Source organism: Pongo pygmaeus, chromosome X, assembly GCF_028885625.2.
Source record: "Pongo pygmaeus isolate AG05252 chromosome X, NHGRI_mPonPyg2-v2.0_pri, whole genome shotgun sequence".
Lineage (NCBI taxonomy): Eukaryota > Metazoa > Chordata > Mammalia > Primates > Hominidae > Pongo > Pongo pygmaeus.
Window position 1 is genome coordinate 111,739,586 of NC_072396.2, and position 17,728 is coordinate 111,757,313.

At 50.7% G+C, this 17,728-nt stretch overlaps 1 protein-coding gene across 2 annotated transcripts in view; it reads left to right on the forward strand.

Moving 5' to 3' along the window:
* The window catches only part of FRMPD3 (FERM and PDZ domain containing 3), a 160,276-nt gene extending 154,535 nt beyond the window's left edge, over positions 1-5,741 (forward strand). For both annotated transcript variants that reach the window (XM_054473142.2, XM_063660145.1), the window contains exon 15: positions 1,819-5,741. In XM_054473142.2, coding sequence (XP_054329117.1) covers positions 1,819-4,841 — 3,023 coding nt within the window. In that variant the 3' untranslated portion in view covers positions 4,842-5,741. The remainder of the gene's footprint in view (positions 1-1,818) is intronic.
* The last annotated feature ends 11,987 nt before the right edge of the window (positions 5,742-17,728 follow it).

Here is a 17,728-nt window from a genome sequence, read left to right on the forward strand (position 1 = left end):
AACAGAACATCCAGCATGCACATGATTGAAAGAAAAGCAAAACGACCAACTCACTACCTAGTGACCTGGGACCAGGGGAGCCAAGGGCCATCACTGCTTATGGCTGAGGTCTTTCTCCTGCCTAAGAACATGGGCTCTGAATCAGATGCACCCAAGTCCTGGTTTCTTCAATCATTGTCAGTGTAACCTTTGGCAAGGCACTTACTCTCTCTGAGCCTCATTCTGTCATCTTAAATGGGTTTTATAAAAGTAGTTCTATCACATGGGGTTGTCATAAGGATTGAATGAGATCATTCATGCAAAGCATGTAAGCACTGCCTAGCACACAGTAAGACCTCAGTAAGTGGTAGCTATTGTTATTAAGTATTAGTTCACAGGAGAACCGTACAACGTGCATGCTGTTCCCTGTTATAAACACACGTATGTCCATCTTGTAGACAAACACACGTCAGACACACACACATAGTCACACATATGTCCCTCCATATACATACACCTTAAAAAAAAAGAAGAGAGCTGGGCGTGGTGGCTCACACCTGTAATCCCAGCACTTTTGGAGGCCGAGGTGGGCAGATTACTTGAGGTCAGGAGTTCGAGATCAGCCTGGCCAACATGGTGAAAACCTGTCTCTACTAAAAATACAAAAATTAACTGGGTGGGCTGGTGCACAACTGTAGTCTCAGCTACTCACGAGGCTGAGGCAGGAGAATCGCTTGAACCTGAGAGGCGGAGGTCGCAGTGAGCCGATATTGCACCACTGCACTCCAGCCTGGGCGACAGAGTGAGACTCTAAAAAAAAAGAAAAAGAAAAAGAAGAGGTAAATGACACAGCAACAGAAAAGGAATAGGGAGGAATAGGGACCACGAGGGATTGGGGTCAGAGAGAGCCTGCCTTTTCCGTGTGTGAGGACACCCTTGACTTTGGACAGCCCCCATGTATTTGGCCCCCAGGGCTGGCATTTCTCTTTGCTTAGAGTCTGGAGAGAGTGCTAGCTGCTCCCAGGCTTGAGTCCCACGTGGCTGCTGGAGAGAGGACAAGCTCAGCTAAATGGCCTCAGCTGCAATGACTGTAGGCAGGCCTGGCCAGATGAGGAGGGATAGAGAGAGACCTCTCTTTGCCAGCCCCTCTTTAGGACAATTAACAAAAATTTCCTAGCTGTTGAATCTAAAAATAGTTGTGATTAGCATGCTGTTTAGCATGTGATTTGCATGGTAATTTGCCATAAAACTGCCCAGATCCTCTCGCCACCTCTTTTGTTTCTGTTTTGGATTCCAGCCTTTCATCCCCTTCTTATAGCTTGCCCCTCTTTGTCCCCTCCCCTCCACTCTTCCCACCCTCAGCCCTGCATTCTCGCCAGGCCTGACTGTTTTTCTCCAGCTGGAAATACTGCTGGCTAACCTTGGCTTCTATGCCCTTCCTATACAGTCAGCCCTCTGTATCTGAGGGTTCTGCATCCACTGATTCAACCAACTGCAGATCAAAAATATTTGAAAAAAAGAAATATGTCTATACTGAACATGTACAGATTTTTCTTGTCATTATTCCCTAAACAACACAGTATAACAACTATTTACATAGCATTTACATTGTGTTAGGTATTATAAGTAATCTAGAGAGGCTTTAAAGTACATGGAAAGATGTACATAGGTTACATGCAAATACTATGCCATTTCATATCAGGACTTGAGCATCTGCAAGTTTTGGAATCTTCAGGAGTCCTAGAGCCAATCGCCCATGAATACCGAGGGACAACTGTGTAGAGCTGGAAAAGAACTTGATTTCAGTAAGCATAACAAGCCCTATCCCTGTTCCTCCAGGTCTGATTGTGCTGGCCACAATCACTCCTGAATCATCGCTGGACTCGGGTCATGAAACCAACTCTTCAGAGCTCACAGACATGTCAGAGATGATGTCGGCCATGAAGCAGCACCAGAACACCACCTACTTCCTGGCCCAGCACCTCAACAAGGACAGCCTCCTTGCCCGCAAGGACCTGCCCTTCCGGATCCAGAGCTGTGCAGCCCAGGCTGTTCTTACGGCCCCTTACTCTCTCGGGCGCCCAGATCCCAACCCATCTCTCCAACCCATTGCCACAGGCCAGAGTCCTGGCCCCCCTGGCGCTCGGAGGAAGCTGCCCCAGTCAGAGGGCCAGGTACAGGCAGAACGAACATACTCCTTGGCAGTGCACCCAGCACTGTCCCCACAGCTTAGTGAACAGAAGAATCTGAGTCTGCTGTCCCCAGTTCCTGAGGACAAAGGGCCTGGCCACACTAGGGCAGGCCTAGAAATGTCACTGAGGGCAGCCACATCATCCCTCAGTGAAGAGCAGGTCTCTGAGCTGAGGGACAACCTGCCCAAGGAGGTCAGGTTGAGCCCCAAGCTTATCCTGGACCCAAAGGGCAGTGTGACCCCTGCCATCATCTCGGCCGCCCTACAGCAAGTGGTTCACAGTAAGAGTCTAGTCACTGCTGGTGGGGCTTTGGGGAACCCCCCCAGCAGGGGTGAGAGAAGGCTGGAGGCCAGCATGGGGAGGCCAGAGGTTAGCATGATGAGCAGCAGTGCCAATAAGAATCTGAAGTTCAAAATTAGCCCCAGTACTCCAGAGACCTCACGGAATTCTCAGCATCAGCTGGGCGCAGAGGTGTCTTCCAGCCCCAGAGCACCCACAGGCAGCCGGGCTGACAGCCTGCACCTCTCCCAACAAGAGGACAGGCTGCCTGTTCAAAATTTCCCTCCCAAAAGCTATCTTTTGAGAATGAGCCGAGAGTCAGTGGGCAAGCAGGCTACAGGGGAGGTAGCAGGCAAAGGCGGGCCAGAGGGTGGTAAGCCCACCCTGCAGAAGCAGGGCACCATCTCCAGCCAAGGGGAGAAGGCGCAGCTGGAGAGCACACCCAAAAGAAGCAAGCTCGAAGAGACCAGCCTGGTTCCCCGAGCTACCTACCCCATGGCTCTGCAGAGCCCCAGCTGCCAGTCAAGAAGCCACAGCCCCAGCTGCCAGCCTCATGGCCACAGCCCCAGCTGCCAACCTCGAGGCCAGAGCCCACTGAGATCTCAGGCTGCCAGCTGGCAGGTGAGCACCATGCCCTCTAGGAAGCTTGAAACAACTCTCAATGGAGCCCACTCGACCTCTGAAGGCCCTGCAAAACCCAAGTCATCCCGAGGTCCTTTCCGGCTACGCAATTTATTCTCTGCCACCTTCCCAACCCGCCAGAAGAAGGAGACAGATGAGCGGCAGGCCCAACTGCAGAAGGTAAAGCAGTATGAGCTGGAGTTCCTTGAGGAACTTCTAAAGCCACCAAGCCAGGGGGAGCTGCCAGGCACCGAGTACCTACAACCTCCAGCACCTGGCCGCTGCAGCTGCCAGCTCCGCAGCAGCCCTGTGCAGCAGGGGCCTGGCATGTCCCGTGAGCAGAGGCGCAGCTGCGACTGCAAGCGCATCTGCCGGGGGGGCCGGCCACAAGCCACCCAGACACCAGTGCCCAGCCTCCGGGGGAGGGAAAGGGACAGGGTCCTCCCTAGCCAGAGGCAGCCAGAGGCTGGCCCAGGCGTGAGCCTCAGCAGCCCCATCAATGTCCGGCGCATTCGTTCTACCAGCCTGGAATCCCGAGAGTGCCGATCGGACCCTGAGAGTGGTGTTTCGTGCCTGACCACGTGTGCCTCGGGGGGCGAGTGTCTGGGAGCTCCCAATTACAGGAAACTGATGCGCCGCTACAGTATCAGTGAGCTGGACGAGGGTGACAGGGCCTCGCTGACCTCGGATGTCTACCCACATCCTCCCCTGGGCATGCTGCCCAGGGAGGCCAAGGAGGTAGAGGCAAGCCTCCCCATAGCCTTGGGTCCCAAAAGCAGGTCTCTGGAGTCACCGACGCTGGGAGACCCCTCCTACGTCCAGGTTGCCCCAGAGACCAAAGGCCCCAGACAGATGGCGGTGTTCTCACTGCCCGAGGAGGTGTACCGGAAGCCTGCCGAGCTAGACGAGGACAGTGAGAGCAGCAAGTGCTGCTCCATCCGCTACTGCTTCTACTACCGCAAGTGTGACATGGCAGATGACGCCAGTGATGGCAAGGATGAGCTCTCCTACTCTATCCCCATGAAGATCCTGCCTGGCATGAAGCTGGATGAGCAGGTGGTGCCTGTGGTGAGCAGGACCCTGCAGGTGCTGGATGCTGCTACCTGCAGCAGCAGCAGCCCTGAGGCCTCCCGCACTCAGGAGATTGACCTCCGTGTGTCCACCTTCGAGGGGAGCCTGGCCAAGATCAATGCCCTGCGGGCCCATGCCTATGGCCTCCCTGATGGCTTCCTGGCTGCCCGGCTGGACACCAACGAGCTGCTGACAGTCCTGCGGCAGTGTGTGGCCAGCCCCGAAGCCCGTGCCCCCAAGCCCTATGTCTCTCAGATCTCCGAGTATAAGCTTGAGCTAGCTCTCAAGTTCAAGGAGCTCCGGGCCTCCTGCCGCCGTGTGGCCAATGTGGACAAGAGCCCAACTCACATGCTGGCAGCCATCACGGGCAGCTTCCAGGTGCTGAGCAGCCTCATTGAGACCTTCGTGCGGCTGGTGTTCATTGTGCGCTCCGAGGCCCAGCGCCAAGAGCTGCTGGCCAAGGTAGAAGAGGTGGTGAGGAACTACACCTTCCTGCTGCGTGCAGCTGAGGAGTCCACAGCCCGTAACCTTAACCAGCAGCAGCAGCAACAACAACAGCAGCAGCAACAACAACAGCAGCAGCAGCAGCAGCAGGTGGCAGCAGCTGCAGGGGCAGCCACAGAGCATCCACCAGGCTCCCCAGCTTCGGCGACTGTTATGAGCACATTCACCCACTCCTTAAAAACCCTTATTAAGTAGGGCATCTGCCCACACCTGTTCCCCTTCCCCAACCATGGCCCCAGGTTTGAGCTTTGTGGTCCTTGCATCTTGTGGTGAGTGTGTGTGTGTCTGCTGAGCCAGTCAGGGTCCAAGAGCCCATCAGTCTCCGGGGAGTGGAAACGCTCTTGATTGAGGCTCTCTCTTAAGGGCTGCAGGCTTAGCTGCCGCCCTGGGTGTCCTCACCCCTTCCCTGGCCTCTGGGCCTCACTGTGAGGGCAAAGGCCCCTCTTCACTCTGCTCACAGCAGAGCTGTATTTTATCTCTTCTCTGGGGCTGAGAGGTGACATCAGGCTCACTTCCTGCTCAATCCGTGTTGGGCGCTGGGGGAGCCAGGACCTGAAGCAAGCAGACCCTCAGGCTTTGAGCTCCTCGTGGCATCGGCTCCCCTGCTGGGAGCAGTGGCAGTAGCAGCAGGCCACATTGCCGTGCCGAGGGGAGAGGGTACTCAGTCCAGATGTGCCCAACCACCTTGGGCTCACGCTCACCTGGCAGGTGCCACCCTGAGGGCCTGTGCCTGGGTGAGATGTCTGCAGAAAACAGCCACACTAGGCTGTTTGCAGCTGCCCAACTGGCCGGCAGCCTGGGGAGCCCTCACCTCCAGGTCCAGTAGCTCCACACCAGCCATCCCCAAAGTGCCCTGCCCCTCCCTGATGGGCAGGGCAGCTCAGTCCACTAGGGAGCAAGCATCTGGGATCACCCCACTCGTTTTGGGTAAGGTACCTGGTGAAAACGTCTGCCTGGGGAGACCCAGTGCAGGCCTAGGAGCCCGCCTAGCCCGGCCCAGCCCAGCACAGGGGCTGTTGCTGCAGGCGTGAGGCTTCTCTCTCAACATCTCTCTACCAGAGAGACTGTCCTTAGGAGTTTGACTTAGCTGTGGATCGGGGAAGGGGGTGGGGGGAGGGGGGAAAGGGGTAGGGGTGGGGGGTGTTGATGACTATATCTTAAACTTCTGGAAGCTAGCGTGATATGTTAATCCTGAGTATATGCTTTTGGCTGTGTATTGACCCTGTGGATTTGTCTCTCTAAGAAAAGAAGCTGAGCGCCTTACCCGGTGCAGTCCTGCACCTTTCTCCCTCTCTGGAGCCATCTGGGAGGGAATTCACACTGTTTAACATCCACCTTGACACACACCTCCTATTGCCACCACCGCTGCCACCACCGCCGCCGCTGCCACCACCACCACCACTGCTGCCAACCCTCCCCCGACCCTCCCCACCCCCGCAACCTTCCTGGGAGTGAAGACACGGAGTCCCTACCAACTGTCCCACTGTAGGGAACAAAGAAAGCCAATGTTTCTTCTGTATAGATTGCTTCTCGTCCGCCTCTCCATATCTCCCCATTTCCCACACCCTTGTGCCCTGTGTCTGCCTCTGTTTCATCACTGTGTCAGAGGCCCATGTGAAATCTTTCATTCTGATGTGAGTTTTATAAAGATGTACACTGTGCTTAACTCCTGCCCATCCTTGGTAGCCCCTAGTGCAATAAAGTCTCCCTGAGTGGTGAGTTCTCCCGGCAAGGAGGAGGGGAGTTTCTTCTACAGAATCCAGCCCCTCACTTCCTTGCTTCTCCTACCCCAGGACCAAGTTGTTGAATGGGCCAGAGATGCAGCCAGTGGGGAATCCTTTTCCCCTCAGCCACTGCAAGCTGGAGTGCTGACATGGTCTTCTTTTTCTCCCAACTTCGCCACTCAGCCCCTGCCTGTGTCATTCCACCGCCATCCTTCACCTCTCCCTCAGCCTCATGGAGAGGAAACATTTTCTAATGTCTGTATATAGTATATATACTACATAAAATATATAAATTATATATATATATACACTAATTTATGTCTTGTTTTTCAAACAAGAATGATTAAATCTATTCATCTTACTATCCCAATAAGTCTTTGCGGTGCCTCTTTGTGGGTGTCCTTGTGTCCTTGAATTGTGGGTTGGTGGTGGCCCTTTGTGTGCTCGTCCTGGGCCCCTGCTCTTATGTACTGGGCACTGGTGGGTGATGACAGCTAAGGACCCTGTTCCTCCCACCTCCCCAACACACAGGGGATCCTCTTTGCTCCTCTTTGAAGCCTCCTGTTTCTCATGGGAGTTGGAAATTGTCTACCTCTTTCTCTTGACCACGAGGCTTCTGGCTCACCTGGCCCCCATGGCTGTGACCTCAGAGCGGAAGGGCTGGAGGTGGTGTGGGGGAGTGTGTGGAGAAACACAGTGTGCTCTGTGCCTAGTGTATCAGATGGCCTGGGAATTAGGATTTTAGGCCACTCCTCAGACTGGGGTTGGGAAATGGGGCCTCTCCCTCTGAACTGTGCCTTCTTGCTCTCAGAGTGCAGCCTGACTGCCTCGCAGTTTAGGCTATGGAATCCCTTGCAACAGCCTCTGGCCATGTAGTGGGGTAGGAAGGAGGGATTGTTTCCATAGTATGGAAGCATTAGGACCCTAATCAGAGCTAACCCTTCTGGCTTTTCAGAGTTACCCAAGGGTGAGAAATTATTTTGTTTCTCCTGTTTCTTAATTTTCTTCTGGTACTTATAGGTCTTCACTAGCCTGAGGCATCTTTGTCCAAATTAGAAAAAGGTTCTTCCTGCTGCCCATGCCCCCACCATGACACCCTCTGTGTGATGGGCACATGGCTTGGTAATTTCAGCCCTGTCCAGCCCGACTTGCCTCATTGGCTATGTATACAAGCTACACAATTGTGTACAGTGATCCTACTTAGTCACTTCCAAAGATTGATAACAGACCCTTTTTTTTGAGACAGATTCTCGCTCTGTCACCCAGGCTAGAGTGCAATAGCGTCATCTCAGCTCACTGTAACCTCTGCCTCCTGGGTTCAAGTGATTCTCCTGCCTCAGCCTCCCAAGTAGCTGGGATTACAGGTGCCCACCACCACGCCCAGCTAATTTTTTTTTTTTTTTGGCAGAGATGGGGTTTCACCATGTTGGTCAGGCTGGTCTTGAACTCCTGACCTCAGGTGATCCACCCACCTCATTCTCCCAAACTGTTGGGATTACAGGTGTGAGCCACCACACTCGGCCTTTTTTTCCATGTCTGCAAAGATTATGGCTAAAGAGGTTTGGAAGCAAAGCATTGAAGAGGAGCCAGGGGCAGCACAGTCAGGGGCAGCACAGTCAGGCTGGGATTCTCTGCATGTTCCTCAACACCAAGCCAAAGCTCCTCTTTAAACATGGGAGGGAACCACAGGCAGCAGCCCTTGGACTACAGGCAGAGCTCTTCCGGGTGCTGCCTGCCAGGCATACTGTCCCACAACGCTAAGGCTGGGATTCAGTGCGAGTCAATGCCATGATAAACTGAAGCCCACTGCCACTCAAAATGACCCAACTGGACAGTCTGAAAACTTGGGAGCCCTAAGGCCCTGCACTAACTACACTGGTAGCTCCTTAAGGTCAGAAAACATTCTTATTTAGTTTTACACCCTGGGTACCCACCCACACAGTACCTGGCACATAGTAGTATTCAAATATTTGTGGAAGAAATGAGTGTTGAAGGAGATGACTCTCATGAGAGATCCATCCCAGACTTGTGTGTGAGTGAAAAGGGCTCTGTGTCCTCTGGGAGTGGTTGATTTGGGGCAGTGTACTTGGACATGGCTAGACAGCCTGGCATCCTTCTATCAAAAGATGAGGTGTTGGGGCTATCATTCCATGCCCCACCAACTCAGCTGAGTTTCACCAACTACTTTCCAAAACCTCCTGAAACTCTCCTGAGGTGACTGACAGTCACCTCAGACCCAGGGTCATTCTCTGCAGTATCTGGGAGTGCAGGGAAAGGCCATATTGCCACCAGTGTCTTCCTTGCCATCTTTGGCCTCAACCTGAACCTGAAGCTGATGCTCTCCAGTCACCCCATCCAAGTGTCCCAGAGCCTGACTCCTGCCTTTCTGACTTCAGCCACTTAAAGGAAAATGGGTTCATACTGTTGGCGTGGACCCAAAATGCCAGTGGGTGCTGGCACAATCACATTTTTTTCAAGGTGTTGTGAAGGCACTGTGGATAATAGGTAATTTCATCAGCAATGAATTGAAAGAACCTGCCTCCGCCAGAATTTTTGCTGCCAAAGAGGTAGGGGAGGCTCAACTGCCAGCATTGGGAGGGGGCATACATTTATGTCTTAGGATCGAATTCCTCCAAACAGCCAGTAGGATAAGGGTAATAACCACATCTGATTCCAAGGTAATAGCCACATCCCATTCCTCATCCTGCAGCCTGGAAGCGAGACTGTGGGTGTACATCTGGAGCGAGGAGGAAGTCCTCCATGGAGTCGGAGGAAATGACCTCTGAGCATTCAGTCCTGGTCCCTGGAGAAATGTCCGGGACTCCAGGCGGGTTTCTTGGGTTCAATGTCCTGACCGGCTGGAAGCCACTGTAAAGTGGAAATGATGAAGGCTGCCTTCTTGCAGGTACAGAACTGCTTGTTTCACATGAGCGTTTCTAGTGACACCCACAAAGGCCTACGCATCCATGCACCAAGTCATTGGTTGATGCCACACCCCAGCATAACAGGGACATGTTCTGGTGTCTGTGTGATGTTTTCAGCTGCAGGATTTTTACCTACCACTTAGGAATAAGCTCAGGTTTAGCTTTTCCTGCTCTCCTGTCTGTGATGTCCTTCCCTCTGGGTACTGATACCTCATTCTCATTTTCAAGGCTTTGGCTAAAAGGAACATACATCTGTACTATGTTGGGAGTCTTCCACAACACAGAAAAATTGAACCTTGCCCTTAAATAGGCAAAAACAACTATGTATGAACACTTGCCATATGCCAGATACCTTGCTAAGTACTTTACACACATGATCTCATTTAACCTTCACAATAATCCTTTGAGAGAGGTACTATTATCATTTCCATTTATCAGAGGAGGAAATTGAAGCCTAGACAAGTCACTAGCCCAAGGCCACACAGATGGTAAGTGGTAAGCCTATCAGTTTTCAAACCCAGCCCATCATGCTTTCAGCTACTACCCTACAGTACTTAGCCCGAACCCACCTTTCTGTGGACCCAGGGTCATTCTCCGCAGCATCTGGAAGTGCAGGGAGGAACCTACCTTTGTGGGGTTTTTGTTGTTGTTGTTAAACAGGTTCTCACTCCGTCACCCAGGCTGCAGTGCAGTGGCATAATCACAGCTCACTGCAGCCTAGACCTCCTGAGCTCAGGTGACCCCCCACCTCAGCCTCCCAAGTAGCTGGGACTACAGGCACCCACCACCACATCCAACTGATTTTTATTTTTATTTGTTCATTTTTTTGTAGAGACAGGGTTTTGCCATATTGCCCAGGCTGGTCTCAAACTCCTGGTCTCAAGTGATCTCCCTGCCTCAGCCTCCCAAAATGCTGGGATTACAGGCATGAGCCACCATGCCTGACTTCAACCTTACCTGCTAATCACTTCTCCCGGAAACAGAGGCATGGATGCAGCCACACTCATCAGAAGATGACCTGTAATTGCTGCTCAGCGTCCAGGCGGCATGTGTGTAACAGGTGGCCTGTAACATTGAAGTGTGAGTGCAAGCCCACCTGTCCCCTAACCTATCTTCGCTGGTCTGCCCTTGTGCCTCATGCCCCTTTGAGGGAGCCAGGGATGAAACAGTATATGTGCATGGAAATTTGTGGGTTGAGTGTTATGTCCAAAAAGCAGCCTTCAAAATATGCACGTGGCTCCCAGGTGGTCCCCTCATCCTCTACCATCTGCCCATTGTTACGGGACTCCCTGTGCTCCTCCACATGGTCTGAGCCCCCCAGAGTATGTGGCAATGTGCTGGCAGACACAAAAAGCCACAGTTACAAGGTGGCCCATACTCCTGACACATTTGAATTTTTCTCCAAGATTTTGGAAGAAAATATCATTCTGATGACACATTATTATTATTATTTATTTATTTTGAGACAGAGTTTCACTCTCACTGCCCAGGCTGGAGTGCAATGGCGTGATCTCGGCTCACTGCAACCTCCGCCTCCCGGGTTCAAGCAATTCTCCTGTCTCAGCCTGCCGAGTAGCTGGGATTTCAGGCATGCACCACCACGCCCAGCTAATTTTGTATTTTCAGTAGAGACGGGGTTTCTCCATGTTGGTCAGGCTGGTCTCGAACTCCCGACCTCAGGTGATCTGCCCACCTTGGCCTCCCAAAGTCCTGGGATTACTGACGTGAGCCACCACGCCCAGCCCACATTAAATATTTTTATCTAAAAGTATCATGTGAGGAATGCAAACATGAATGCCTTTTAAAGATACATATCATTTCAAAGACACTTGAGTCTTATGTCTGATACTTTCGGTGACATTCCCACAGCCATCTACCTAGCATCCAAGTTCACTCTCTTTGACTAATAGACATGCTTGGATGGAAGTATTGACACACTTGGGGCCCATCAGATGAGCCAGCTGGTTGCATAAGCCTCAAAGGGAGGATAGCTGGGACCCGTCTATTTCCGTGGATCTGGGCACAGGGTGGGGGTCAAGTGCTTGTTCAGGGATATGAGACCTGGAATGGCCAGGTAGGGTGGCTCATGCCTGTTTTCCCAACACTTTGGGAGGTAAGGCAGGAGGATCGCTTGAGCCTAGGAGTTGGAGACCTGAGCAACATAGCAAGACCCCATCTCTTTAAAGAAAATTAGCCAGACATGGCAGCACACGCCTGTTGTCCTAGCTACTCAAGAGACTCAGGTGGGAGGATCCTTTGAGCCCAGGAAGTCACACTGCCACTGCGCTCCAGCCTAGGTGATAGAGCAAGATCCTGTATCTAAAAAAAAAGAGAAAGACCTGAAGTGACAGGGTGTCAGAAAGGGACACCAAGAGGAGATGGGGCAGCATTATCAAAGACTCCCTCCCCTTCCCTGCCCCTGCCCCCGCAACTGTTGCCTATTACACACTTTAGCAGCAGGTCAGCCCCAAGCTGAGACTGAGGGGAACCAGCCGGAGATTTCTGCATCTGCAATGAGCAAGCAAAGCAGGGATGCTGTGTTGGCTAGGCTGAGCAGCTCACCCTAGAATCAGGGCTCACTTCTATTTTTCAGCCCAGCCACTAACTTGCCATATGATGGGGTATACATCATTTTACCTCTTTGGGCCTCTCCTCTAAAATGAAGATGACTGAGTCTTCAGCCTCCCTCTATGGCTGTGAGGATTAATGAGGTGGTGCTGAAAACGCAGCTGTAAAAATCCTGAGTCTTAGCTGTACAAGCTTAACAAGTGCAAATCGAACTGCCCCATTTGCAGCTGGTCCACAGAAACTAATTAAGCTTGCACCAAAGGCCTGGAACTAGAAACTTGGCCAGCAGAGCTTTGGGGGACTGTTTTCTCCAAATATCCATTGCTCTCAGGCAAAGCCATTTTCAGTCAGTTTCCCTCAAAAAGGACATGCAAGACCTCTTTTTCCCTTTTTTTTTGAAATTGCGAAGCCAGTTCACTTCCTCAATGGAGAATCCCTGTCCTCAGTGGACACAGTCTGGTGAACACAAAGCTCATCTTGGCCTTTGGCCAATACCCCTCACATGTTTCTCTGACATCTTCCTGCTCTTCCTCCATCCTCATCCTCCTTGCTAAAAGCAGCTGTAATAAAGGAAGCTTGAATCTCTAATTTTTCCTCAACATTTAGGCTTAATAAGAAAGGGTTGTGGTTTTGGGTTTTTTTTTTTTTTTAAAGAGAATATTCATGCCAGGTACGGTGGCTCACACCTGTAATCCCAGCACTTTGGCAGGCCAAGGCCGATGGATCATCTGAGGTCAGGAGTTCAAGAGCAGCCTGGAAACATGGCAAAACCCTGTCTCTACTAAAAAGACAAAAATTAGCTGGGCGTGGTGGTACATGCCTGTAATTCCAGCTACTCAGCAGGCTGAAGCAGGAGAATCGCTTGAACCTGGGCAGCAGAGGTTGCAGTGAGCCGAGATCGTGCCACTGCACTCCAGCCTGGGTGACAAAGTGAGATTCTGTCTCAAAAAACAAAAACAAACAAAACAACAACAACAACAAAAACCCACCTTTTTCTCTTCCTCTCCCCAAGCAAAAACTGGTATCATAGACATGTTACATGTTGTACATTAGATCTCTAGACTTCATCCTACATCCTGCATCCTACATATTTGCTACTTTGTATCTTTTGAACTACATATCCCCATTTTCTCTGCCAGGGCAAAATAATGAACTTCAGCCATCTGATTAGCTGAATAAAGCACTTTGTGCTGGGCATAAGGGCTTCCTACAATGTCAGATATACTCATATCCAATGCAGAATGCAATGAATCTGACTTTTTTTTTTTTTTTTTTGAGATGGAGTCTGGCTCTGTCACCCAGACTGGAGTGCAGTGGCACGATCTCAGCTCACTGCAACCTCCGCCTCCCGGGTGCAAGTGATTCTCCTGCCTCAGTCTTCCAAGTAGCAGGGACTACAGGTATGCACCACCACACCCAGCTAATTTTTGTATTAAAAGAAAAAATTTTTTGAGACGGAGTTTCGCTCTTTTCACCCAGGCTGGAGTGCAGTTCTTTCTCTCAATGGCACGATCTCTGCTCACTACAAACTCCGCCTCCTGGGTTCAAGCGATTCTCCTGCCTTAGCCTCCCAAGTAGCTGGGATTACAGGAGCCCACCACCACACACAGCTAACTTTTGTATTTTTAGTAGAGACAGGATTTCACCATTTTGGCCAGGCTGGTCTCGAACCCCTAACTTCAGGTGATCTGCCCGCCTCAGCCTCCCAAAGTGCTGGGATTACAGGCATGAGCCACCATGCCCGGTCATGATTTTTTAAATTGATATGCATCCAGTGTTACCTTGGTAATGTGGCTGTCAGAAATCCCTTCTCTCAATTATGTGATTATGACAGTGGGGAGTGCCCAAGCTACTGAGGTAACATCTGTTCTCTCTGCCTTCTCTAGAGCCCTAATCACTCAATCCCTCAGCCTGCTCCCTTATAAACTAAGGATCCCAAGTGCCCCTCCCTGATTCACTCATATAGATTTGAGAATAAATCTGCAGTATGGGCAAGCCGTTTGCAGTTTCTTGGAAGTAAACGCAATTCCTGCTTCCTAGTTTGACTTATAGACAAAAAAGCCGATATGGCCTTGGTCACCAAGGACAGAATTGGTAGTAAAGCAAGGCAGCAAAGACAAGCATCCCTGCCGCTTTCCTAACCTGGCGCAGCAGGAATGTACAGTGCCTCCAGGGACCTGAAAAGACTCAAGGAACCAAGAAGAAACTGGACAGATTTTCTCCTGCTGAACAATGAAAGAGACTTTTATTTGATTTGCAGTTCCTGCGGCCCTGAGCCCATATTAGCTTGGCTCTGTAACAAAGCTGCAAGCGAAAGCCCTACACCATGAGCCAGAAGACTTTGATTCGACTTGCAGTTCTTCCAGAAACTAGCTGTGTGACCTTGGGCATTCACTTCCCCTCTCTGGCTATCAATTTCTTACTATATAAAATGAATGGGTTGAGCTAAAGGGTCTATTAGCTTTTAAAAAGCACCTTTTCTCATCATACTTTCACTTGAGCATTTTTAAACGAAGGCAAGTACTTCCAGCATCACCCAACATTCCCCAACTCAGTAATTAAACTGGAAGAACTCCCCAGTTCATAAAACTTAAGCACCAGAACAAACTACAAAGCTCACTTGGCCCCGCTGTTTTTATCTAATCACCTTCTGTCAAGAAGGACTGAAACCTCCCATATTTTAAATCCCTACATGATTCTAGCTCCCTGTCATACTGACCTTGTACAATAACACCTACATTCACAAGAAACCAACTCGCGGGAACCCTTGAAGAGTGAGACACATCTAAAGGTTTCAGCCAAATCCTATCTAAGGTAAAACAAGCCAGCTTCACTTTATGAGATAAATCTTCCAGAACAGGACTCATTTTAAGATAGACTTATATTAATAAAACTATGATTTACATGTATAAGTCCTCTGCTGTTTCAGAGGACTCCTATGTTGAAGTCTTTGGAGAAGCCATTAATAGTCACCTCCTGGCAGGGCATGGTGGCTCACGCCTGTAATCCCAGCACTTTGGGAGGCTGAAGTGGGCTGATCACTTGAGGTCAGGAGTTTGAGATCAGCCTGGCTAACCCCGTTACCCCTGGTAAAACCCTGTCTCTACTAAAACAAAAATACAGAAAGTACCCAGGTGTGGTGGCACGTGCCTGTAGTCCCAGCTACTCAGGAGGCTGATGCATGAGAATCGCTTGAACCTGGGAGGCAGAGGTTGCTGTGAGCTGAGATTGTGCCACTGCACTCCAGCCTGGGCGACAGAGCCAGACTCTGTCTCAAATAAATAAATAAATATATATATAAAGTCACCTCCTGAGATATCTGTCAGTGTCAATCCAGATTTTCAATTCAAATCCGTAAGTGTTTAAAATGCATCCTCTCTGAGGCTGATCTATGCTAGAGACTGTAAGAGCTGTATAGCCTCTGCCCTCAGACAGCCTGCATTCTTGCTGAAGACTCAGAGACTGTAAGATTGGGAGTCTGTCAGGAGATCAAGACCATCCTGGCTAACACAGTGAAACCCCGTCTCTACTAAAAATACAAAAAATTAGCCGGGTGTGGTGGCATGTGCCTGTAGTCTCACCTACTCGGGAGGCTGAGGCAGGAGCATCGCTTGAACCCAGGAGGCGGAGGTTGCAGTGAGCCGAGATCCCGCCATTGCACTCCAGCCTGGGTGACAGAGCATGACTTTGTCTCAAAAAAAAAAAAAAAAAGATTGGGAGTCTGTGCCCCACTAGAAGGGCCAACTCCTGAGAGGTGGTGAGGCCGGCATGGGCTGCAGCGTGGGCAGTCTCTGTATCTGTGATAGACTCTGTGGTGGCCTTTGAAAGCTCACCACTTGGCATTGAATTGGGGGTTGGCTGACAAGGCCAAGGAGGGAATATGAACAATGAGAGCAGGTCACACTAGCTTCGAGAGGGAAAAATTGGAGCAGACATAGGAGATAGAAAAGAGAAAATACCCTGAAAGAAATGCTAATACCCAGGAGTGGGCCAGGTTGCTTGAAGATGAAAAGGAAGCCCAGCTAGTCAAATCTTCCATTGGGCTGCAAGAAGCCCACTGTGCTAGGGATCAAAGTGGCAGGCTCAGAAAAGGATGATTTGGTCCTGCAGGGAGGAGAGGAGGGGGCTTCTTTCTCTCTGTCTGCTGTTAAAGTTAGTGCTCGACAAGTCTGTTTGTAAAGCTTCTTGGAGGTAAGGGCCACATTTTATTCATTTCTGTAATCTGGAAGCTGAGCACTGTACAGTACTTTGTCCACAGTTGCTGCCCAAGAAATGCCTGCAGAAGGACGGGCGCGGTGGCTCACGCCTGTAATCCCAGCACTTCGGGAGGCCGAGGCGGGCAGATCATGAGGTCAGGAGATTGGGACTATCCCTGGCTAACACAGTGAAACCCCATCTCTACTAAAAATACAAAAAAAATTAGCTGGGCGTGGTGGCAGGAGCCTGTAGTCCCAGCTGCTCGGGAGGCTGAGGCAGGAGAATGGCGTGAACCCGGGAGGCGGAGCTTGCAGTGAGCCGAGATCGTGCCACTGCACTCCGGCCTGGGTGACAGAGCAAGACTCCTTCTCAAAAAAAAAAAAAAGAAAAAAAAGAAAAAAAAAAAAAGAAATACCTGCAGAATGCCGGGTGCGGTGGCTCACAACTGTAATCCTAACACTTTGGGAGGCTGAGGTGGGTGGATCACTTGAGGCCAGGAGTTTGAGACCAGCCTGGGCAACACGGTGAGACCCCGTCTCTACAAAAAAAAATACAAAAAATTTTACCTGGGTGTGGTGGTGCACGTGTATAGTCCCAGCCACTTGGGAGGCTGAGGTGGGAGAATTGCTTGCGCCCAGGAGACGGAGGTTGCAGTGAGCTGAGACGGTGCCCCTGCACTCCAGCCTGGGCAACAGAGTGAGACCTTGTCAAATAAATAAATAAATAAAAATTATCATGTCCCAGCAAAAAAAAAAAAAAAAAAAGTAAATAAACAGCAACAAAAAGAAATGCCTGCAGAAGAAATGACTGACTGGAACCAGTGGATGAATTTAGACTCTCCTATAATGCCTGGGATCTCAAAGGGAGGTATAGCCAGCCAGACCGAAACACCCCACGGGGTGGGGAGAGGGTGGGAGCCCTTCCACTGAGAAGGGTGTTTACATAATTTTCCCAGAGGCCCTGAGCTTTGGAGTTAGTTGGAAATACAAAATGTGGGCAAGAGGGCATCCCTCAGCATTTTCTAGAATTATCAATGCTCTTCTCTTCCCTTTCCTTCTAGGTCTTAGATCAGAGCTCCCCTCATCTGGACTGCACTCAGCACTCTCAAACTGGCATTCAAAGCCCTCCACAATCTGGTTTTATATCAGTCAGGGTCAACTAGAGAAAGAGAACCAGGCTGGGCACAGTGGCTCACACCTGTAATCCCAGCACTTTGGGAGGCCGAGGTGAGTGGATCACCTGAGTTCAGGAGTTCGAGACCAGCCTGACCAACAAGATGAAGCCCCGTCTCTACCAAAAATACAAAATTAGCCGGGCGTGGTGGCACACGCCTGTAATCCCAGCTACTTGGGAGGCTGAAGCAGGATAATCGCTTGAAACCGGGAGGCAGAGGTTGCAGTCAGCCGAGACCGTGCCATTGCACTCCAGCCTGGGCAACAAGAGCAAGCGAAAATCCATCTCAAAAAAAAAGAGAGAGAGAGAGAAGGAGAACCAGTATGAGACATATATTAAGAAATTTATTGTAAGGATTTGGCTTACATCATTGTGGGGGCTGGCTAGGCTAGTCTGAAATCCGTGGAGCAGGCCATCAGGAAGGGCAGGATGGAATTCTGGGCAGTAGCTGAAGCTGCACTCCACACATGAAATTTATTTTTCTTAAGGCTTTTCA